Source organism: Coregonus lavaretus (genome assembly GCF_964263955.1).
Source record: "Coregonus lavaretus genome assembly, chromosome: 6".
Classification (NCBI taxonomy): Eukaryota; Metazoa; Chordata; class Actinopteri; order Salmoniformes; family Salmonidae; genus Coregonus; species Coregonus lavaretus.
In genome coordinates, this window is record NC_139993.1 from 30549912 (window position 1) to 30575640 (window position 25729).

At 41.2% G+C, this 25729-nt stretch overlaps 1 protein-coding gene across 1 annotated transcript in view; it reads right to left on the reverse strand.

Annotated features, from left to right (window-relative positions):
- Positions 1-24505, reverse strand: part of LOC311131591 (homer protein homolog 3-like) — a gene marked incomplete at its 3' end in the record, with an annotated part of 45823 nt that extends 21318 nt beyond the window's left edge. Inside the window, exons 1-4 of the mRNA XM_084164659.1 lie at positions 24439-24505; positions 3974-4130; positions 3190-3321; positions 2971-3078 (exon numbers count right to left, since the gene is read on the reverse strand). Coding sequence (XP_084020785.1) covers positions 2971-3078; positions 3190-3321; positions 3974-4130; positions 24439-24443 — 402 coding nt within the window. The 5' untranslated portion in view covers positions 24444-24505. The remainder of the gene's footprint in view (positions 1-2970; positions 3079-3189; positions 3322-3973; positions 4131-24438) is intronic.
- Positions 24506-25729: the final 1224 nt, after the last annotated feature.

Consider the following 25729-nt stretch of genomic DNA (forward strand, 5'->3'; position numbering starts at 1 on the left):
TGTCTTATCTATAAATCAGAGTGGCTGAAAGTATGGGGATGACTGCAGTCTAGATTGAGGAGAGGAAGGAGTCAGTGGACTGTACAAAGAAATACGCTGCGCTCCAGACAGTTTCCTAGGTGACCCCATTGCAATTACATTATACATTCCCACAGTAGCCAAAGGAATGTTTCCGCCTGGTGTCAACGGACACGGGGGCATTGTTTGTGGAACTAATGTGATAAAACAGAGTGAAATCGGATCACATCAAAATAAGCCCAGCTGTAAATAAGCACAACTCTACGACGTGCCTTGTAAAACATAACTCAAGAATATCACAAACCAGGAAAGCTATGAAGAAGAATGTATCGTTGTTTCTGCTGTATTGTTGGAGTTATGTCACATTTATGAATACTCAAACAATGACGCTCCGGGCTATCTATTCTATACTGCCCATTGTTCATAGTAGTGCATAATAGGAATGAATGCCAATAGAATGCCGCCTAACGCCTGTTTATCTCAATATGCTAAACAGCGGGGCTATTGTACAGTTACACAAAGGCTCTGGTTGGCTGTAGACAGTATGGAGAACTGCTTCCCCCGTGACTAGCGCTATTCCTAAAAAAAACATGTTTGCCTTATACTGTTGGCAGCTACTCATGTTCAATGGCTTCTTGTTAGTGGTTTGCAGCACACACACAGCTCTCATTCAATGCATGTTGCTACAACAACAAATAACCAAACTGGCCCTAGCACTTATCAAACAATGGATTCCAATTAATTTGCTGAAATAGCCATTAAAATGAATTGGACAAGTCATCGGTTCAGGTCGGCTCTGTAACAATGAGCTGTATAACAATGTAATTTCCAAATACAATGAGTTTGTATTTACATAGTTTGCGTGGTGTATAAATTGTGTCTCCCGCCCACATTGGCTCAAGCTGTCATTATTGATACAGCAAATCCTTCAAACGTAATTCAGTGATAATATATCCCATATTAATTCCCAAGAAACAAACAACCATAATGCCTTTCAGCACACAACATGGTTCAAGAGAATCTTTGGAGGCACAGCCGCAGGAAGTAGTTTGGGGTGGAGTGCTGCGATTTTCTTTGCAGACACAAGGGATGCAGAAAAAAAATTATCGCCCGCACTAAAGACGTCTTTATCGGTCCACTAATACAGGACTAGTAAAGGCCCAGTGCACTTCTTTTGTGAATTTTTTTAAACTAAAATGTATTTGAGTGTTTACCAGCTTTTGTAACTTGAGTCTGATAACTATCTGTACAAAAAAGTTAATCTGATAATACTTGTGGAATATAAAAATACTTGCTTGATATAGCTTACGTTTTCTAGTTTCTTGAAATACTTTGCAAATGCAACTTATTTCTATGTGAAAAGTGAAATGGTCTATTCATTCCTTTTCCATTTTAGTAGACACTCTTATTCAGAGCAACTTACAGTAGTGAATGCATACATTCTCATACTTTTTCGTACTGGTCCCCCCGTGGGAATCAACCCCACAACCCTAGCATTGCAAGCGCCATGGCTCTACGAACTGAGCCACATCATCACAAACCACTTGACGTCTCAATGTACTCAATTACTGTATTGTGCATAGTTTTTCTTCATGGTGATGGAAAGTGTACAGGTACAAACCTAGATGACCAGCCTATGTACAATACAGTAATGTACATTTACATTAAGTGGTTTGTAAGGACGGTCAATTAAGTGGTTGTTTTCCATGTTATTTGATCAAGAAAAATATTTAATTTGATGTGGATCTGTGTCTTTGCACCTTTTTTATTTTATCCCCTTTTTCTCCCCAATTTCGTGATATCCAATTGCGATCCAATTACGATCGTCTTATCGCTGCAAGTCCCCAACGGGCTCAGGAGAGGCGAAGGTCGAGTCATGCAACCTTCGAAACATGACCCGCCAAACCCTGCTTCTTAACACCCGCCCGCTTAACCTGGAAGCTAGCCGTACCAATGTGTTGGAGGAAACACCATTCAACTGACTAGAGCTAGAGCGCGATGAGCCAAGTAAAGCCCCCACGGGCCAATCCCTCCCCTAACCCGGACGACGCTGGGCCAATTGTGCACCGCCCTATGGGACTGCCTGTCACGGCCGGTTGCGACACAGCCTGGGATCGAACCCGGGTCTGTAGAGACCACTGCGCCACTCGGGAGGCCCCAACTTTGCACCTTTTGATGTAAATGTTTGAGGACAGGGTGACAATCGCAGAGAAAGGGACAGGGCAACAACTCTTACAATTCCAACTATTGAATCCTGCAAGATACTGTTCTTAATTATACAACTACCTTTTTTGCCCACGCTACAGACGTCTATATCGGTCCGCTAATACTAGTAAAGGCCCAGTGCACTACTTCTGTTAAACAATCATTTCTTCAATGTTTTTTTTTTATTAATATTTTTTTTATTCTGATTTTTCAGCACCCCTACTTCCAGCAGCTATGTTTGGAGGAGTTGAAAATTGTACTGCAAGCGGACTAACATACAATTTCACACTGCCAGTGTCAATTACTGACCTTAAAAGTAATAACACCCAAAATTATATCACCCAAAGGAAGGCTTAATTTCAACAGTTAGTGTCCTAGAAAAAAATCCCCACATTTATATATGACTCAGCCCCTCTCACACTTCCCCAGGAGGAGGAGGCATTACGGTCACTCTGTTTACCTTGGAACAAGCTTGTTTCCGCCTACCATCCCCATTTCTCATGCATGAAATCCTTTAATAGACTTAACCAAATGGGGAAAATAATAGAATACCCCAAGAGAATTAAATGTGTCTAAGATTAGATAGATAGATAAGATAGATAAGATAGATAGATAGATAGATAGATAGATAGATAGATACACACACACATGGTCCTGAGGGTAGCGCTGCTAAGCCATGTGCTTATCTGTCATGCCTCGGCAGTTAACTTATGGGGCTAATCGAGCAACTGCAGTTCCAGACCTCACCTGTGGGGCGGCGATATTCAGCGCGGGGTTGGTCAGTTCAAATTTCTCCTGTGATTTCTCCCTTGCAAGACGTGCTGCTTCTTTCACTTCCTTGAACTGGTCTGAAAACTATGGAAGAAAAAGTGAAACGTAAGTATTAGAGTAATTAGTCAACGAGTATGCATTAGAAATGTGTTTCTTCTGAATTTTCAACCGTCTATAACACCAGTGGTGACTAACCTGCTGAAGCTGTTGCTCGGTGGCAAAGCCCAGGCCATACACGGTGTTGGCGCGGCTGTCAGCCCACTGGCCAAACTTCTGGGAGGTTTTGGTGAAGGTCATGTTGGGGGTAATGGTGCTGTTGATGATGGCCTGTGATGGATGGCAGAGTCCGTGGCATAAATCAACTGCTTATTTCTAATCAACAAAGCAACAAAGGAAAACTTAACACATCACTGCTTGATTCTGCCACCTTGCCTGGGGCCTACTGATAATAAATTCACAAAGAAAAACAACATTACCAACACATCAGACAAAGGCATTATTGTCTGAAATGTACTAAATTGCAGACGTGTGAAAAGTTCACCATTTCCCTTTTTACTCCATCAACCCATTCAGTGAGCGAGAGCATATACATTCTCATTGAGTAAGGACATCCACTCACTCTAGTACTGACAAAAACCTAAGCAAAATAATAATATAATGGTGCTGACTACCATTGAAGCACCCTTTGTAGGACAAGTATAGGGCGGCAGGACTATAAATGTTACATGCTCATTAGTCGAGAGCTGGCCAGCTCCCCTATAATGTGTGTGTGTGTGTGTGTGTGTGTGTGTGTGTGTGTGTGTGTGTTGGGAAGCAGCCAAAGGTACAGCTAACTACCCTCTACCAGAAATGACACAGCAGGTCCTTACTAATGGTGTTACTCAACGGGGACTCTGCTGTTCAATCATACTGCATCAAAGGCAATCTCAACAATGAGGACCATGTTGCTAAGAGAGAGCCAGTGGGGTTCATATCTCACCTTGGTGCCCCCCACACTGATGATACGGTACACACTCCGATTGGCATCGTAGAAGAAGGAGACAGTGACGGCATGCTTGCTGGCGGGAAGCCAGTTCCTCTTGGTGGCCGGGTCTATCTGGAAGACATGCGCTCTGGCACTGAAGATGGGTTGTTCCCTTCAGTGGAGAAACACACAATGTTATTTAGCAACACAGCCCTGTCACTCACTGACATTCTCTTCCAAGACAAGGAGGTGAAATGGAGGACGTATGCATGTTTCATTTACATGATTCCATTGCTGCCACTCAAGCTGCGGGAGGTGAGCCCCTTTTTGGGATTCACACTCGGATTCATTTTGAGCCCTGGAAATGGCTTTCTTTCAAATGAGCCACCACAATGCATTAACAAATTAAAGGGCAAACTACGTAATATTGTTTTTTTAAATAAAAATAGTTCTGAAAAGAAAATGTTCTGCAGAGGCACATATTGCTCAGACATTCCCATCTTTTAAATGGATGGTATTTCAAATTTTTTTATAAAGCCTGTGGGTATTGTTGTGGGTTTAGGTTAGGAAAAACCTAATGTAGCAGGCGTAAAATAAATGCCTGAAGCTAGATCCCCTGCCTATTGGTCTTGGCGAGAAGAAAAAAACTGCCGGGGAAGGTTCTCTTCTGCACTGTTCAACCAATCCAGTAAATGCGGAGGAGTTAAGATGTACAGTGAGGGAAAAAAGTATTTGATCCCCTGCTGATTTTGTACGTTTGCCCACTGACAAAGACATGATCAGTCTATAATTTTAATGGTAGGTTTATTTGAACAGTGAGAGACAGAATAAGAACAAAGAAATCCAGAAAAACGCATGTCAAAAATGTTATAAATTGATTTGCATTTTAATGAGGGAAATAAGTATTTGACCCCCTCTCAATCAGAAAGATTTCTGGCTCCCAGGTGTCTTTTATACAGGTAACGAGCTGAGATTAGGAGCACACTCTTAAAGGGAGTGCTCCTAATCTCAGTTTGTTACCTGTATAAAAGTTTGCTTCTGTGGACAGGTGTCTTTTATACAGGTAACAATCAATCAATCAGATTCCAAACTCGCCACCATGGCCAAGACCAAAGCGCTCTCCAAGGATGTCAGGGACAAGATTGTAGACCTACACAAGGCTGGAATGGGCTACAAGACCATCGTCAAGCAGCTTGGTGAGAAGGTGACAACAGTTGGTGCGATTATTCGCAAATGGAAGAAACTCAAAGGAGCTGTCAATCTCCCTCGGCCTGGGGCTCCATGCAAGATCTCACCTCGTGGAGTTGCAATGATCATGAGAATGGTGAGGAATCAGCCCAGAGCTACACGGGAGGATCTTGTCAATGATCTCAGGCAGCTGGGACCATAGTCACCAAGAAAACAATTGGTAACACACTACGCCGTGAAGGACTGAAATCCTGCTGCGCCCGCAAGGTCCCCCTGCTCAAGAAAGCACATATACAGGGCCGTCTGAAGTTTGCCAGTGAACATCTGAATGATTCAGAGGAGAACTGGGTGAAAGTGTTGTGGTCAGATGAGACCAAAATTGAGCTCTTTGGCATCAACTCAACTCGCCGTGTTTGGAGGAGGAGGAATGCTGCCTATGACCCCAAGAACACCATCCCCACCGTCAAACATGGAGGTGGAAACATTATGCTTTGGGGGTGTTTTTCTGCTAAGAGGACAGGACAACTTCACCGCATCAAAGGGACGATGGACGTCGCCATGTACCATCAAATCTTGACTGAGAACCTCTTTCCCTCAGCCAGGGCATTGAAAATGGGTGGGGATGGGTATTCCAGCATGACAATGACCCAAAACACACGGCCAAGGCAACAAAGGAGTGGCTCAAGAAGAAGCACATTAAGGTCCTGGAGTGGCCTAGCCAGTCTCCAGACCTTAATCCCATAGAAAATCTGTGGAGGGAGCTGAAGGTTCGAGTTGCCAAACGTCAGGCTCGAAACCTTAATGACTTGGAGAAGATCTGCAAAGAGGAGTGGGACAAAATCCCTCCTGAGATGTGTGTAAACCTGGTGGCCAACTACAAGAAACGTCTGACCTCTGTGATTGCCAACAAGGGTTTTGCCACCAAGTACTGAGTCATGTTTTGCAGAGGGGTCAAATACTTATTTCCCTCTTAAAATGCAAATCATTTATAACATTTTTGACATTTTTGATTTTGTTGTTGTTATTCTGTCTCTCACTGTTCAAATAAACCCACCATTAAAATTATAGACTGATCATGTCTTCGTCAGTGGGCAAACGTACAAAATCAGCAGGGGATCAAATACTTTTTTCCCTCACTGTAGTGTTGCCTTGTTAACGTCCAAAATAGGAAGTCACGCCACAGGCTCACTTTCCATTTCCCCTGAAAACTGGAACATTGGTTTTTGGAGACTCGACAGAGGCTAGGTTAGGGATGGAAAAGCGCTTTCAGTGTAAACTTAAACGACTAAAACAAGATATGTATATGTCCAAAAGATAATGGACATATTCACTCAGTGGCCAGTTTATTAGGCACACCACACCATTCACGAAAATGGTTCGCTCCTACAGACAGTGAGTCACATGGCCGTGGCTTGCTCTGTAAAGCAGGCAGACAGGCATTGAGGCATTCAGTTACTGTTTGATTGAACGTTAGAATGGGCAAAACGAGTGACCTAAGTGACTTTGAGAGTGGTATGATTGTCCGTGCCAGGCGCGCCGGTTCCAGTATCTCAGAAATGGCCGGCCTCCTGAGCTTTTCACATACGACAAACAAAAAAACATCCAGTCAGTGGTAGTCCTGTAGGTGAAAAAAGCTTGTTGATGAGAGGCCGATATTAGATGGCTGTACCTAATATTTTTCTTATCATATAATCTTTGAGAACTAACAATCACCAAAATAAAAGCTAGACAAGGGAAAATTGAAAATTCCAAAAACAATGAATTTAGCAGTATAGATTGTGTTATTATGTTTGAGCAAAATAACACAGCATTATTCATGGCAAAATGCTTAACATTTCAGGAAATTAGCTTTAAAACTGAAAACAGGAGCGAGCTTGGGAAACCTTGCTCTAATTGAAGTTCGCTAACCCCACCCCAGAATTTTGGCCAACCAATCTCAGCGCTCCAATGGATAGCAACACGTTTGAAACACATGAAAGCCAGTGGGTAAAAATTAGTTTTCTTTAAAAAATAAATAGTTTAAATGGTTAAATAATTGAACAGTGCACCAGTGGTACTTGCTACTGTGATTCCTGAAATGAAGAGCCTATTGGAGTATTTTCTAATCAAAAATGATCCTTTAGTTTTTTTTTACATTGATTGCTAGCTCAGCTGGTTAGCTAGCGCTCAGTCTCATTGACCACTCAAAATGAGGATTCTATCACGGAAGCAAATCAATTGTACTCAAATTTCTCACAGAGGTTACTCCAGAGCAAGTTTGGACTCTGTGCTATGGACAGACATGATACATTACAAACACAAGAAAAAAATAAAAATAATTTTCTGTGGTGTGCTGTACTACATTCACTCCTTACAGCAATGACATTAATTTTTTTTTTAGAAAAACCCTCCTTACAGCTCTGACATTAAAAACATTATTAGACAACACTGGCATATATTGCAAACTGTGGGCACTGATGTGTTTCATGAACTTCCCCTGTTCATTCATTCTAGGTCCCGCAGCCTAATGCCTTGATCACACCAACAGCATCATTGCGTTTTGGTACACCAGAAGTACATTCATTTCCAATGGAACACTACGTTTGCCTTGCAGCATTGTGTTGCAGAGGCAGTTGCAGTGCATTCTGTGTGGTGCATACGTTGGATTTATCGAAAGTATGCGTAATGCCTCGATCACACCTACAGCGTATTTGCGCAAAATGGTAAGCATCATCATCTGCATATGTGTGCAACAAAAGTTCAACATTCACATTCTGCTACCATTTCTGTCAAGCCGTCTACGCATAGTTTGACGCATTCGTTCGATGCTCGATAAATCCAACGTATTCACCACACAGAACGCACTGCAACTGCCTCTGCAATGCAATGCTGCAAAGCAAACGCAACGTTCCATTGGAAATGAATGTACTTCTGGTGTACCAAAATGCAATGACGCTGTCGGTGTGATCGAGGCGTAATGGACATGCTGGTGCGCGCAGACACTTATGACCTAACGAAATCTCCTAAGGAACATTTGGATGATGCCCATGGTTTCTTCCCGTCGCAATTGTGTGGCCTGTACAGGTATTTCAAAAGTCCAACACCTTCAGATCGTTCATTACAAATAAAGAATACACCATCAATAGATTCATTACCTGTGGAACTAACAATGTAGTGCATCTATGCACATCCACGCGGCTTGCAATACACTGGTATTACGCGCAGGCAACTACGGTTACACATCAACGAGCATCGCTGTTCCATCTGAAGTGTTTTTCGGTTGTAGCATTGTGTTTAGTTGGTTAAGGTTCCACACGTAATTTTCTTAACCCATCTAGTGACTAAATGCCAGCATAGGTTTCAAGTATCATGCTAGCTAGTCTTGGGTGTTAGCCTGGGAGAAGTTACAGGAGAGACAAGGGGGACGGAAGTGGAATAAAATAAAATAAACGTTTAAGCAGAGGCCATTGTCTCCTCTAGTTCATATTGATTTTATAATGTTTGCAAAATATCAACAAGTGACCATGTTTGAAAATTATATGACATTATTAGAATTATGCCTTAATCAATTGACTTCCTGGATGAGCTTCTCACAAGCTTTTAACAACAGGTTAGTGGTAAAAACATGTTTTTATCTTGTTGATTCTGGGGGTCAATTACCTTATGTCAAGCCATGATGAGTTTGCCGTTTGTGAGGAGAATAAAGAAGTTTATTCTATCAAGACATGAGGAGCGTGCATGACAAGGACAGCTGGAGCGCACCTGATTGGTCGGGCTAAGCATGAATAGTCTCTGAAAATTGTGAAAAACATCTACTAAATTCCCATTAAAGTGAGATGAGAAAACGATGGTTAATATAGCTATTATGTGATCCATTTTAGTTTGATTAATATTGTAAGGCAAAATACTGTGGTTGCGCAACATTGCGACGTTGACACATGGTTCATTTTCATAAACTTAGAAAATATAACATGAATTATTCCAATCGACACAAATGTGAAATCATGGCTGATATTACATTTTTTGGAAGTAACAAGCATTACAAACCAAAAACATGGAGTTAAGACAGATATTGTGCACTTCTCGCCAGCTGTTACTTCCCTCCCAAGGCTGTGTTATTCCCGCCCCGCCGGTAGGTACAAAAATAACGTTGCGGTAGTTCTGTTCTCTGTCTATTTAATTTAAACTAATTTACCCAACAAATGAAATTACAGTTGCTAATGGTAGGGGACAGGTGTGTCAAGTTGGATGGATGTTCTTTGGGTGGTAAACCAGTCTTAAGACACACGGGAAACTGTTGAGCGTGAAAAACCCAGCAGCATTACAGTTCTTAACACAATCCGGTAACAAACAAACAAACAAACACACACACACACACACACACATACACATACACATACACATACACATACACATACACATACACATACACATACATAACATACATACATACATACATACATACATACATACATACACACACACACACACACAGTGGGGAGAACAAGTATTTGATACACTGGCAATTTTGCAGGTTTTCCTACTTACAAAGCATGTAGAGGTCTGTAATTTTTATCATAGGTACACTTCAACTGTGAGAGACGGAATCTAAAACAAAAATCACAAAAATCACATTGTATGATTTTTATATATTTAATTTGCATTTTATTGCATGACATAAGTATTTGATCACCTACCAACCAGTAAGAAATCCAGCTCTCACAGACCTGTTAGTTTTTCTTTAAGAAGCCCTCCTGTTCTCCACTCATTACCTGTATTAACTGCACCTGTTTGAACTCGTTACCTGTATAAAAGACACCTGTCCACACACTCAATCAAACAGACTCCAACCTCTCCACAATGGCCAAGACCAGAGAGCTGTGTAAGGACATCAGGGATAAAATTGTAGACCTGCACAAGGCTGGGATGGGCTACAGGACAATAGGCAAGCAGCTTGGTGAGAAGGCAACAACTTTTGGCGCAATTACTAGAAAATGGAAGAAGTTCAAGATGACTCGGTCTGGGGCTCCATGCAAGATCTCACCTCGTGGGGCATCAATGATCATGAGGAAGGTGAGGGATCAGCCCAGAACTACACGGCAGGACCTGGTCAATGACCTGAAGAGAGCTGGGACCACAGTCTAAAAAAAAACATTAGTAACACACTACGCCGTCATGGATAAAAATCCTGCAGCGCACGCAAGGTCCCCCTGCTCAAGCCAGCTCATGTACAGGCACGTCTGAAGTTTGCCAATGACCATCTGGATGATCCAGAGGAGGAATGGGGGAAGGTCATGTGGTCTGATGAGACAAAAATAGAGCTTTTTGGTCTAAACTCCACTCGCCGTGTTTGGAGGAAGAAGAAGGATGAGTACAACCCCAAGAACACCATCCCAACCGTGAAGCATGGAGGTGGAAACATAATTCTTTGGGGATGCTTTTCTGCAAAGGGGACAGGACGACTGCACCGTATTGAGGGGAGGATGGATGGGGCCATGTATCACGAGTCAGTAAGAGCATTGAAGATGGGTCGTGGCTGGGTCTTCCAGCATGACAACGACCCGAAACACACAGCCAGGGCAACTAAGGAGTGGCTCCGTAAGAAGCATCTCAAGGTCCTGGAGTGGCCTAGCCAGTCTCCAGACCTGAACCCAATAGACAATCTTTGGAGGGAGCTGAAAGTCCGTATTGCCCAGCGACAGTCCCGAAACCTGAAGGATCTGGAGAAGGTCTGTATGGAGGAGTGGGCCAAAATCCCTGCTGCAGTGTGCGCAAACCTGGTCAAGACCTACAGGAAACGTATGATCTCTGTAATTGCAAACAAAGGTTTCTGTACCAAATATTAAGTTCTGCTTTTCTGATGTATCAAATACTTATGTCATGCAATAAAATGCAAATAAATTACTTAAAAATCATACAATGTGATTTTCTGGATTTTTTTTTTCCCCACTGTATATACATACACATTATATATGTATGTATATATGTATGTGTATTAGGGGTGTAACGATCCATCTACTACATCGATGTATCAATTTATATTCCTATGATCCAACTACATCGATCTGTGCTCTGTGAGTTGGCCTTTTGGACAACATATATCAATCTAACATCGTTTTAAAATGTAATAAATCGATTGTATCGATACTAGGAAATAACCCATTGGATTTAAGCACGTCAGACTTTATATGGATGTTTTTTCTTAGCACTTTTAATGATAAAGGCTTTAAACATTACTCGATTCAGTCTGCCTATCCGTGATGTCATCGCCCCACGCCAGCAGCAGCGCAAAGACAACAAAACATAGCATGGCGGACGACAGAGGAGAAGCCGACGAGCGAGAAATTATCAAGCCACCATTGCGGTCCTTACAAGAAACAGGAATCTAGGAAACTTCACCTGCACTGTCCAGTATCCAGGTATTTATTTCAGTCACACTGGTTGAATTTTTGGCTAAAAGGTTACTGAATCGATTTCAAGTCACTGAATCGTTTCGGATCGTATCGTTCTAAATGAACCAATATTGTCCTTGAATCGTATCGACAACCAAAAATCGTGATACAAATCGAATCGTTGTTAAAAACGAATCGTTACACCCCTAGTGTGTGTGTGTGTATATATATATATACACACACACACATATATATACACATACATACACACACAAATATATATACACATACATACACACACACACACACACACACATATATATAATATGTATGTATATACAGTGGGGAAAAAAGGATTTAGTCAGCCACCAATTGTGCAAGTTCTCCCACTTAAAAAGATGAGAGAGGCCTGTAATTTTTTATCATAGGTACACGTCAACTATGACAGAGAAAATTAGAAGAAAAAATCCAGAAAATCACATTGTAGGATTTTTAATGAATTTATTTGCAAATTATGGTGGAAAATAAGTATTTGGTCAATAACAAAAGTTTCTCAATACTTTGTTATATACCCTTTGTTGGCAATGACACAGGTCAAACGTTTTCTGTAAGTCTTCACAAGGTTTTCACACACTGTTGCTGGTATTTTGGCCCATTCCTCCATGCAGATCTCCTCTAGAGAAGTGATGTTTTGGGGCTGTTGCTGGGCAACACGGACTTTCAACTCCCTCCAAAGATTTTCTATGGGGTTGAGATCTGGAGACTGGCTAGGCCACTCCAGGACCTTGAAATGCTTCTTACGAAGCCACTCCTTCGTTGCCCGGGCGGTGTGTTTGGGATCATTGTCATGCTGAAAGACCCAGCCACGTTTCATCTTCAATGCCCTTGCTGATGGAAGGAGGTTTTCACTCAAAATCTCACGATACATGGCCCCATTCATTCTTTCCTTTACACGGATCAGTCGTCCTGGTCCCTTTGCAGAAAAACAGCCCCAAAGCATGATGTTTCCACCCCCATGCTTCACAGTAGGTATGGTGTTCTTTGGATGCAACTCAGCATTCTTTGTCCTCCAAACACAACGAGTTGATTTTTTACCAAAAAGTTCTATTTTGGTTTCATCTGACCATATGACATTCTCCCAATCCTCTTCTGGATCATCCAAATGCACTCTAGCAAACTTACATTTACATTTTATTCATTTAGCAGACGCTCTTATCCAGAGCGACTTACAGGAGCAATTAGGGTTAAGTGCCTTGCTCAAGGGCACATCGACAGATTTTTCACCTAGTCGGCTCGGGGATTAGAACCAGCGACCTTTCGGTTACTGGCACAACGCTCTTAACCACTAAGCTACCTGCCGCCCCGACGGGCCTGAACATGTACTGGCTTAAGCAGGGGGACACGTCTGGCACTGCAGGATTTGAGTCCCTGGCGGCGTAGTGTGTTACTGATGGTAGGCTTTGTTACTTTGGTCCCAGCTCTCTGCAGGTCATTCACTACGTCCCCCCGTGTGGTTCTGGGATTTTTGCTCACCGTTCTTGTGATCATTTTGACCCCACGGGGTGAGATCTTGCGTGGAGCCCCAGATCGAGGGAGATTATCAGTGGTCTTGTATGTCTTCCATTTCCTAATAATTGCTCCCACAGTTGATTTCTTCAAACCAAGCTGCTTACCTATTGCAGATTCAGTCTTCCCAGCCTGGTGCAGGTCTACAATTTTGTTTCTGGTGTCCTTTGACAGCTCTTTGGTCTTGGCCATAGTGGAGTTTGGAGTGTGACTGTTTGAGGTTGTGGACAGGTGTCTTTTATACTGATAACAAGTTCAAACAGGTGCCATTAATACAGGTAACGAGTGGAGGACAGAGGAGCCTCTTAAAGAAGAAGTTACAGGTCTGTGAGAGCCAGAAATCTTGCTTGTTTGTAGGTGACCAAATACTTATTTTCCACCATAATTTGCAAATAAATTCATTAAAAATCCTACAATGTGATTTTCTGGATTTTCTTTCTCAATTTGTCTGTCATAGTTGACGTGTACCTATGATGAAAATTACAGGCTTCTCTCATCTTTTTAAATGGGAGAACTTGCACAATTGGTGGCTGACTAAATACTTTTTCCCCCCACTGTATGTATGCGTGTGTGTGTGTGTATATATATATATATATATATATACACACATACATACACACACATACATAGAGGGGGTACCGGTACCGAGTCAATGTGCAGGGGTACATGTTAGTCGAGGTAATTGAGGTAATATGTACATGTAGGTAGGGGTAAAGTGACTATGCCTAGACAATAAACTGACTTGATGATACGTATAGATTAACATGGATTCAAATCCTCCTAAAGATCAGTCCTGCAGCGTAAATACAGTCCATATTCATTCCCATTAGAGGATCAGATCTAGGTTCTACAGAAGCCCATGAGAGCTTGGTTGTAAAGACGCCATGTCTCACGCTGTGACAACCGAGAAGCCTCATGTCTGAGTGCGTGAGTGGGCAGCGAGAGAGAAAAAAATGGTGCCTTGAGCCCTCCCCCTGGCAGGGAGGTACTGGGTTGGAAGCCCAAAGCGAGGCCTCAGAAGGGAAAGCAAAGAGACGTGGAGAGGAGGAGGCAGGGAGTGGAGGGGGGGAGGGGTGACAGTGACACACATTGTGGGACACAGGCCTTTGTCTGGCCATCTGGCACATTCCATGCTGCCCTGCAGGGTCAAGGAGGAAGTGGGAACCACAACTTACCACACCGAACCGCCAACGTTCTACAACGCTCTACCAACGTTCTTCAACGCTCTACTAGCCTCTGTGTAGCCATGTCGAACCAGCCTTACAGTGTTGTGCACAGGTATCCTAGAGATTAGGTAAATATTGCAGTGACATTTTCAATGCAACATGGCACTGCTCTGCAAAGGTCTTAATAAAGCAAGGGTTGTCCAGATAGATTATTGTAAACCTATTCATCTCCCCTGCCCCTCTACACACACGCATACCCTCACTCATGCATGAACTGAATTACATTTATGTGTACATTATTAAATGAAACTGATTCATGGAAAAACAAGTGTGTACTTCTGTATAGCTACATGTAACACATTCCAGGAGCGTGTTGGCATTGACTAGCCTATATATACTGTAGTCTATGACCATGAAAAGTACAAGGAATCATTGAAACAAACAAGTTGGAGCTGTATGATCAGAGGGGACGGTGAGGAGCGGATGGCTAGCAAGGTCATTGGGACAGCAGCTGCTGGGCTGGCAGACAGCTAGATGAGAGGGTGGGAGCTGGAGGAAAAGACTACTACTCTCCCCACGTATCTATATTTCATCACCTTTCCCGTGCTGTACGCACGCCCATATACTATGAATTAATCTTGGGCGTTGTTGACGATGGATGGGCCGCTTTCTGTATCTGGTCAAATCACTTCTGTGGGAATCAGTGCATTTTTAGGGCAAATGGAAAAATTGATTGTTCCTTTCTGAAATCATTAACTACATTTACAGTGAAACAGCATTAGACATTAGCTTCTCGCTCACGTTCTGAGTTAAACTCTAAAATTCACTTTCCCAATGACCCTTGGGTGTGTGGGTTCACCCAGAGACACAGTGTCATCACTGGCTAATCCCCTTCACTTGTCTCGTCATCATGCTTAAGCTCCCTCAGTAATTCATCTTCCAAAGCCACTGATCTGTAAAATGGCCCCCCTATGTGGATCAGCTGCCCCTTCCAGCTGCCTGAAAATACCCATGAGTTATTCTGTGGTCTATGAAAGCTTCAAAATAAGTTATCTGGAAGCAATAGCTCAGAAATATAAAACCAAGCTGTTCCAAACTACACGTGGTATGGATATATGCTTAATGTGACAAAGGACACATCTTCCATGGGGAAAACAGATGGCAGAATACCACAGGTAAACTGATCCTGAAAAATAATTTGTTATAAGATTCTAAATGACCTACTTCATGCAGAAGTTCTGGGGTGTAAATATCCCCCATATACTACCTCTGATTATTTGAAAAGATCTGAAAAAAAAAAAAAAAAAGCTATGACTCCACAACTGTGAAATCAATTAGGCTATTGCAATCTTGTGCCATATTTGCATGTAGGTAATAGACTAATGTGAGTTGTTTAGTAATGTTTTCCGCCGACACCTATATAAATGGTCCCGGAGGTAAAAATACTAAATTGTTACCCCTGCTGTGAGCATTACGGGGATGACACTCAGGGGACTATGGTCATTTCCATGTAAAAGGACCCATGAGCACCAACATGTGAAGTTCATAGGAGCATGTCAAAGTGGGTGTCATATGAAAGCTAAGAGTCTATACTTTTGAGAGATTAAGGTATACATACATTTTTGAACCATTTTCAATCCTAAAAAATAGGAATAAACAAAGGCTTTGATTTCTTGTCAAACAGATGGAAAAGAGGTCTTATAAAACATCTATCAGAAAAAGTCTTAACCGCAAAACACAATGTTGGAGTAAAGAGTAAAGACCCCGGCTAATATCAACACTTACAGTGCATTCAGAAAGTATTCAGACCCCTTGACATTTTCCACATTTTGTTACGTTACAGCACTGTTCTAAAAAAGATTCAATAGTTTTTTTCCCCCTAATCAATCTATACACAATACCCCATTATGACAAAACAAAAACAGGTTTTTAGAAATTTCAGCAAATGTATTAAAAATAAAAAACAGAAATATTACATTTACATAAGTATTCAGACCCTTTACTCAGTACTTTGTAGAAGCACCTTTGGCAGCGATTACAGCCTCGAGTCTTCTTGGGTATGACGCTACAAGTTTGGCACACCTGTATTTGGGGAGTTTCTCCCATTCTTCTCTGCAGGTCTTCTCAAGCTCGGTCAGGTTGGATGGGGAGCGTCGCTGTACAGCTATTTTCAGGTCTCTCCAGAGATGTTAGATCGGGTTCAAGTCTGGGCTCTGGCTGGGTCCCTCAAGGACATTCAGAGACTTGTCCCGAAGCCACTCCTGCGTTATCTTGGCTGTGTGCTTAGGGTCGTTGTCCTGTTGGAAGGTGAACCGTCGCCCCAGTCTGAGGTCCTGAGCAGGTTTTCATCAAGGATCTCTCTATACGTTGCTCTTTTCCTCCATCCTGACTAGTCTCCCAGTCTCTGCCGCTGAAAAACATCCCCACAGCATGATCCTGCCATCACCAGGCTTCACCGCAGGTATGGTGCCAGGTTTCCTCCAGACAAGACGCTTGGAATTCAATCTTGGTTTCATCAGACCAGATAATCTTGTTTCTCATGGTTTGAGAGTCCTTTAGGTGCCTTTTGGCAAACTCCAAGCGGGCTGTCATGTGCCTTTTACTGAGTGGCGGCTTCTGTCTGGCCACTCTACCATAAAGGCTTGATTGGTGGAGTGCTGCAGAGATGGGAGAACCTTCCAGAAAGACAACCATCTCCACAGAGGAACTCTGGAACAGTCAGAGTGACCATCGGGTTCTTGGTCACCTCCCTGACGAATGCCCTTCTCCCCAGATTGCTCAGTTTGGCCGGGCAGCGAGCTCGAGGAAGAATCTTGGTGGTTCCAAACTTCTTCAATTTAAGAATGCTGGAGGCCAGTGTTTTTGGGGAACTTCAATGCTTAAGACATTTTTTGGTACCTTTCCCCAGATCTGTGCCGACGCAATCCTGTCTCATGGCTTGGTTTTTGCTCTGACATGCACTGTCAACTGTGGGACCTTATATAGACAGGTGTGTGCCTTTCCAAATCATGTCCAATCAATTGAATTTACCACAGGTGGACTCCAATCAAGTTGTAGAAACATCTCAAGGATGATCAATGGAAACAAGATGCACCTGAGCTCAATTTCGAGTCTCATAGCAAAGGGTCTGAATACTTACAGTACCAGTCATACATTTGGACACACCTACTCATTCCAGGGTTTTTCTTAATTTTTTAAAAACTATTTTCTATATTGTAGAATAATAGCGAAGACATCAAAACTATGAAATAACACATATGGAATCATGTAGTAACCAAAAAAGTGTTAAACAAATCAAAATATGTTTTATATTTCAGATTCTTCAAATAGCCACCCTTTGCCTTGATGACAGCTTTGCACACTCTTGGCATTCTCTCAACCAGCTTCATGAGGTAGTCACCTGGAATACATTTCAATTAACAGGTGTGCCTTGTTAAAAGTTAATTTGTACAATTTCTTTCCTTCTTAATGCGTTTGAGCCAATCAGTTGTGTTGTGACAGGGTAGGGGGGGTATACAGAAGATAGCCCTATTTGATAAAAGACCAAGTCCATATTATGGCAAGAACAGCTCAAATAAGCAAAGAGAAATGACAGTCCATCATTACTTTAAGACATGAAGGTCAGTCAATATGGAAAATGTCAAGAACTTTGAACGTTTCTTCAAGTGCAGTCGCAAAAACCATCAAGCGCTATGATGAAACTAGCTCTCATGAGGACCGCGACAGGAATGGAAGACTCAGAGTTACCTCTGCTTCAGAGGATACGTTCATTAGAGTTACCAGCCTCAGAAATTGCATCCCAAATAAATGCTTCACAGAGTTCAAGTAACAGACACATCTCAACATCAACTGTTCACAGGGGACTGTGTGAATCAGGCCTTCATGGTCGAATTGCTGCAAAGAAACCACTACTAAAGGACACCAATAAGAAGAAGAGACTTGCTTGGGCCAAGAAACACGGGCAATGGACATTAGACCGGTGGAAACCTGTCCTATGGTCTGATGAGTCCAAATAGGAGATTTTTGGTTTCAACCACCATGTATTTGTGAGACGCGGTGTGGGTGAACGGATGATCTCTGCATGTGTATTTCCCACCGTAAAGCATGGAGGAGGAGGTGCTATGGTGTGGGGGTGCTTTGCTGGTGACACTGTCTGTGATTTAATTAGAATTCAAGGCACACTTAACCAGCTTGGCTACCACAGCATTCTACAGCGATACGCCATCCCATCTGGTTGGGGCTTAGTTGGACTATCATTAGTTTTTCAACAGGACAATGACCCAACACACCCGCAGGCTGTGTAAGGGCTATTTTACCAAGAAGGAGAGTGATGGAGTGCTGCATCAGATGACATGGCCTCCACAATCCCCCGACCTCAACCCGATTGAGATGGTTTGGGATGAGTTGGACCGCAGAGTGAAGGAAAAGCAGCCAACAAGTGCTCAGCATATGTGGGAACTCCTTCAAGACTGTTGGAAAAGCATTCCAGGTGAAGCTGGTTGAGAGAATGCCAAGAGTGTGCAAATCTGTCATCAAGGCAAAGGGTGGCTATTTGAAGATTCTCAAATATATTTTGATTTGTTTAACCTTTTTTTGTTTACTACATGATTCCATATGTGTTATTTCATAGTTTTGATGTCCTCACTATTATTCTACAATGTAAAAAATAGTAAAAATAAATAAAAACCCTTGAATGAGTAGGTGTGTCCAAACTTTTGACTGGTTGTGTATGTAAATAAGGTATCTGTTTTTTATTTGTTATAGATTTTCAAAAATTTCTAAAAACCTGTTTTCGCTTTGTCATTATGGGGTATTGTGTGTAGATTGATGAGGGAAAAAAAATATTTTAGAATAAGGCTGCAACTTAATAAAATGTGGAAAAAGTCATGGGGTCTGAATACTTTTCGAATGCACTGTATATTTAGTTTGTGACATTTCTTTCTGGCTTCTGTAAGTTTAAGAAACATTGCCTTATGCCTTCAAATTCCGTTAACAAAAACCCACATATCTTTAAGATATTTTCACATTTCTCGCACTCATGAGGGTGGATAATAAAAGGTAGCGCTATCAATTAGTTATAGTGTTTTTACTGATACCAATTTTGTTTAAGAATTATTAACTGATTCAAACTCGAAATTCTGTTACCAAATCGGTAATTTGGTCAGTCCCCCCTGGCCTTGATTTCAACGTCCACAGATGTCAGGACCGACCTTAATTTGGCCCAAACATAGACGTCCATGATTGGTTCAGATTTGGTCTGGTCCGGATCATAGACATCTATGTTTACAAGTTTGGACAGCACAGTACAGTAGCGCACAGTACAGTAAAGAAAAGTAAAAGTATAGTTCAGTACAGTACAGTCCTGTATAGTATAATACAGTGGAGTAGAGTTCAGTACACAGTAGAGCATACTAGAGTTGAGTACACTAATGTACTGTACTAAACTATACTCTCTTGAACTCTACAGTACTCTACTGTGCTGTACTCTATTTTGATGTCCAAACTTGTGGAACATAGACGTCTATGATTGGTTCAGATTTGGTCCGGTCTGGACCAACGTAATTTGGTCTTGTTTGGTGGCCGAGCTCATTAAAATAATAGCCAGTGTGTAGAATAATACCCAAATACGCAAAGGAGGATATTGCATATTTCTACCTTTATGTACCTATTTAGGATACATCACCATGAATTGAATGACATTCATATCCATTTCTGTGTAGTACAGAACAGATCCACTTCACCTACAGTAGTTCAATATCCAAAATATATTTTTGCAAACTCAAGGTGTCATGTCATAGCTGACACCCATTATTTCTGCAGACATCTTTTAATCGTACTTCGGAGCAGATATTTAACAATGTTTTTAGAAACGTGGTCACATAAAACACAGAGAAGAATGTTACCAGAATTCTGTTACGAAACTTTGCATCTGCACAGTTCTTCCAGTAAATGTGTTTTTGTAAAATGTTCAGTGTAAATTGTTAAAAGTAGTCCTTGTGCATAGAGTTATATGGTTTGTTAAACTTAAAAAATCAATGTTTTTTGTTTGGCATATATTTTAAGTGAAAAATCTGAGTCTCAGCGCAATTCCATTACAGTGGAAATGCCCCTATTCCATTAACGTGGAAATGCCCCTATTCCATTATCGTGAAAATGCCCCTATTCCATTATCGTGAAAATGCCCCTATTCCATTATCGTGAAAATGCCCCTATTCCATTATCGTGGAAATGCCCCTATTCCATTATCGTGAAAATGCCCCTATTCCATTATCGTGAAAATGCCCCTATTCCATTATCGTGAAAATGCCCCTATTCCATTATCGTGAAAATGCCCCTATTCCATTATCGTGAAAATGCCCCTATTCCATTATCGTGGAAATGCCCCTATTCAATTACCATGGAAATGCTCCTATTCCTTTGCAGAAACCTAGATTATTGTTTTTGTATAGAGAGAATAAAGTGTGTGTGAGAGAAAAACTCATTTTGACTGTAGTTCTCCTTTAAGGGTTTCATTCCTATGACCCCCTGAGAGTCGAGTGAGCCTCACGTCGACATTCCTGAGCCAGCGAAAGTCTCCGGCCATTTCAGCAACATGACACTGCACAACTAAATACCAAAATAGCACGGTGGAAACGCTAACTCATTACTACTCAACAACAAGTAGACATCTCAGCTCACATATGGTATTCTATCACGGTGCTAAGGTTTTCCATTCTTTAATCCACACATTTTTCTCCAGGGACCAAATTATATTTTCATCAAATGGAATTATCAACAACTCAAAATGTTAACGATACAACATTGCCTTTCGCTAAAGAATCTGGAAACTTGCCAAAACCTTAGCATCATCTTCCCTTGTATTATGAAGTGCAGGCTCTTAACTTGAAGGTCAGTAGGCTCTTGCATATGTCTGACTGGTAAAATGCTGACTGGTAAAATGCTGTAGTCAAGAAATTAAAGTGAATGGAAGAGAGAATATTACATGCAATGGCAAAGATCCAAAAAACTGCAAATTAGCCAGCACTTCCTCAACATCAGAATTCTCAGTAAGCTATAGGCCACAAAAGACCATTTCATGGCTTATATAATTGTCAAATTTTACTCAAGCTTGCACAATACAAAACAAATCATATTTGGGGGAAAACTGGTCTAGGCACAATGCCTTTGACACAATGCAATAATTTATTAGGACAATTTCAGGGTAAATGCATCTCAGCGCAGAAACCAAATCTGCAGATTTTGAGAGGCATGAAAAATCCAGTTTGGATTTCATTACGTACTGTAGGTGTTCTAATATTTATCCCTGGATTAGAATATGATAAGAGCATACATGACATGACAAGATGGGGCAATTGGGAGGGGAAACTTTTGTCGATGAGGGGCACATTTTTGGGGACAGGGCAAATGGACAATGAATAAGCACAACACATATGACATGTGTCAATAATACCTTTGTGTGATGGATACATGTTTACAGCTCAGGGAAGGCTCCTTTTCTGTGATGGAAAAAGAAGGTAACACTTCAAATGAGACTTTTTTTATAAAGTGGAATACACTTCAAAAGCGCTGAGAGGTTTTTTCAGGGCCAAATGAAAACAGCATGAGGTTAGAGTAGATGTTCTTCTTTCCCAACCCTTTGTATGTGGTGGAGAACTATGGGAACTAAAGACAGCACTAGTTTCTCTGAAGCTGAGCTGACTGCATCCTTAAGCAGACAGACTTGGTCTAGTTACAGTACACTAAAACCCCCCATTGGTTTCCTCAAGGCCCCTCTTAAATATCATTAGTTAAATAATTCAAAAAGAGGCAACATAAATCTTTCACAACTAATGATTTCACCATCAATGGAGCCTTTAATACATTCATATACACTAACTACCTTTAGCGCCTATTGACAATAGTATCCTCTGGCTGGGGAAATGTTGTTAACCTCTACGGGATCGGTGTCCAGTATACGGGACGGTTGTGCTAACGTGCACTAATGTGATTAGCATGACTGTTGTAAGTAACAGCTAACCTTTCCAGGAAATAGACATGTCTTATATGGGCAGAAAGCTTAAATTATTGTTAATCTAACTGCACTGTTACAGTGAAAAAATACCATGCTATTGTTTGAGGAGAGTGCACAACAACAAAAAACTTATCACGGCAACTGGTTTGATACATTCACCTCTGAAGGTAAATAATGTACTTACATTCAGTAATCTTGCTCTGATTTGTCATCCTAAGGGTCCCAGAGATAAAATGTAGCATTGTTTTGTTTGATAAAATCAATTTTTATATTCAAATGTAGGAACTGGGTTCTACAGTTTGAACCCCTGCTGTCTCCGGCTCCACACCCACCCCGCCCGGCCATCTAGATGTGTGAAAGTTAGTGTATAAGCTAATGATCCATCATGTATGACATTCCTGGGAGTGTATAAACTTACATTTTGTATTACCATATCATTTTTGTATGTTCTCTATAGTTAGCTAACGCTCTACCAACCCAGGGTTGTGGGTTCGATTCCCACAACACAACGGGGGACCAGTATGAAAAAAAAAAAAAAAATGTATGCACTCACTAACTCTAAGTCACTCTGGTAAATGACTAAATGACTAAAATGTAAAATCTAAAATGTACTTCAAAATTTGTCAATTGACCAATTCGGCACATTTGGCAGACTTGATACAAAATAGTCCAGTATTGCAATGCTTCACTGGAGCAATCTGAAACTTTGCACACACACATTCTAAATTGCGCCTAAACTGCAATATTATATTGTGGCCTTTCTCTTGCATTTCAAAGATGATGGAACAACAAAAAACATAGAAAACGCATGTTTGTTTTTTTGTATTATATTTTACCAGATCTAATGTGTTATATTCTCCCACATTAATTTCACATTTCTACAAACTTCAAAGTGTTTCCTTTCAAATGGTATCAAGAATATGCATATCCTTGCTTCAGGTCCTGAGCTACAGGCAGTTAGATTTGGGTGTCATTTTAGGCGAAAATTTGAAAAAAAAATGTCCAATCCATAAGAGGTTAACAGCCCCGAAGCTCGTTCTGAACATCAAAATACTTCGCTTGCTGTCCGTTTTTTGGAAACATAAGGAACGTACCGTTCATATCAGCGAGAAATATGAATAAGTAAAAAATAAAAGTTAATTTACTACACACCTTTAAAGGGTTAGGGTTCCCACACAACCATATTTCCATGTTACAGCGCTTGTTTACGGAAAACAGACGGAAGACAGAGGCGTAGCCTACCTGTGCTAATTAACTATCTGCGTCTCCGAACACCTGTGTGTAAACGGAAGACAGACGCCACAAAAGTGTTGTCACTGAAAGATACTGTGGGCTGCAACTGTGTTAAAACAGTGTACCTTAAGTGTATATTTTGCACTTGTGAAAATATTTTGATGTTATATGAAAGTAGAAGTCTTTATGTTTCTAGAAACGTACCACAATTGAGAATCGATTCACATTTGTCTGCCAGAGCCAATTCGCCTCTAAAAAGAACATGGAAGGTCCTTGGACTATAAGGAGTAACGTTAGGTTCCTTTAGTCCATTATTGGGCCATGGAGCCATGAGCACAGGTGGCTTCAAAAGCTGTCTGTTACCAAGGTAAACATGAGTAAATATTAATTGGAGAAGAAGGCTGAGTATTAGAGTAAGTTCTGAAATGCTGGGCTATTGCACCACACAATACAACCAAAGTCATCAACATGTCTGTGTCTGTCTGTCAACTGTGGTATTTTCATCTGATTATTTCAACACATCAGTATGATATATGTTTGACAGTGTGGAACAATGTAGCCATAGTCAAGGTGAATCTTCATACAGTTATGAGTGTAGACTGAGGGCATCAACCATGCTACTGTTAAAGGATGATGACGCTGAAATTAGGTCAGTTGAAAATAAATATAAGATGAAACCCTTTCAAATAAGACTGATGGACAAAACATTTAGGAAATCATTGAGCATTTTTTTTGGCGTCAAAGCATGCATACATTACGCCCATACATTAGGGCGATAACATGCCAAATCTTACAGAATATTTCCAATCAAATTCATACAACATGGGGTCATTTATACATACCACCTTGAACTCATCCCAAACTTCACTTTTTGTCCTTGCCTTTAAGAGATTGTAGAGAAAGCGCAACTTGATTTGAGAAACTATAAGGCTGCAGTGCACTCACCCCATATTGTTGAACGCTTTCGGTGTCCTTGTAGGATATAAATTCCAGTCTTATCTCAAGCGATAGGTAATGTCCTTATTATTTTCTCTGTCTCCGAATAGATGGTTAACAAAGTGTCTCGGACGTCACTGTAAAGTGAATTCCTTTATAATTGTACAGTACGTTGCATTACATTTCTGGAACACGGATACCTCAAACGTTCAGTGAGGGGGGGGGGGGAAATTCACTTGAAACCATGTAATATTTTCCCAATTGTAGTAGTTCTGTTGTTTGAAGTCAATTAAAACAGCTTTCCTTTGTCCGTAGTATCTCCAGCGAATCCCGTTCTTCGTCGCTCTTTCTTTGTGGTGGCACACTAATCTTGTGATTAAACGCCTCTCAAAAATGAGGGAACTAACTATTCGAAATTCTACAAAAGTATAACTGCGTTCTGCCCCTGATGAATGTCAGCGCACGGTAAAGAGATCCTTCTGCAGTTTATTGTTCCCCCTACTCTGCCCATTCTGGTATCCCATTCAAGAATTGTCCTTGCTCAATGAGACCGAGACACTCTAACACCACCTGCTGGTTGCTATTTGGCGAATCAAATTACATTGCCTAACCTAACCCACTTTACACCATTTGAAATGTGAAATATAATATTCCAATGGCTCGCAGGTTGTCTTGAAAGCACACTCTCCACTTGTAATGAGGTTTGATTTAAATAATGGGAGTAAAATAAGTATTTCCAGCGACTGATGGCTGAAATGAGGAATACATTCACATTATGGGTGTAAAAGAACATTGTAATTTCTGTTTGGAATAAAAATGTTCTTTCTATAAAAGGTAAACCTCAATTTCAATTATATCATTTTTAATTGCTGTACTTGGTATGGTTTTTTTCTGTACTTCCAAAAACTCTCCCTGAGCTGTCCTTGAAAGAAGGTCAGTGCATAATGTCTCTGAAGCATTTTTTTTTTTTTTCGGGGAACAGTTTGTCTTCCTTCAATCTCTAAGCTTTTGTGCTCAAAATATGCTTGAAATAAAAAGGTGTTCATATTATATTGGTGTGTATTTGGCATCATGTTGAAAACCTCCCTAAGGCATTAATACAATATAGAAATACATACTGTAAATCAGGTGTGTCAAACTCATTCCACGGAGGGCGGCGTGTCTGCAGGCTTTTTCTTTTCAATTAAGACCTACACAACCAGGTGAGGGGAGTTGTTTACTAATTAGTGACCTTAATTGAACAATCAAGTACAATGAGCGAAAACCCGCAGACACTCTGCCCTCCATGGAATGAGTTTGA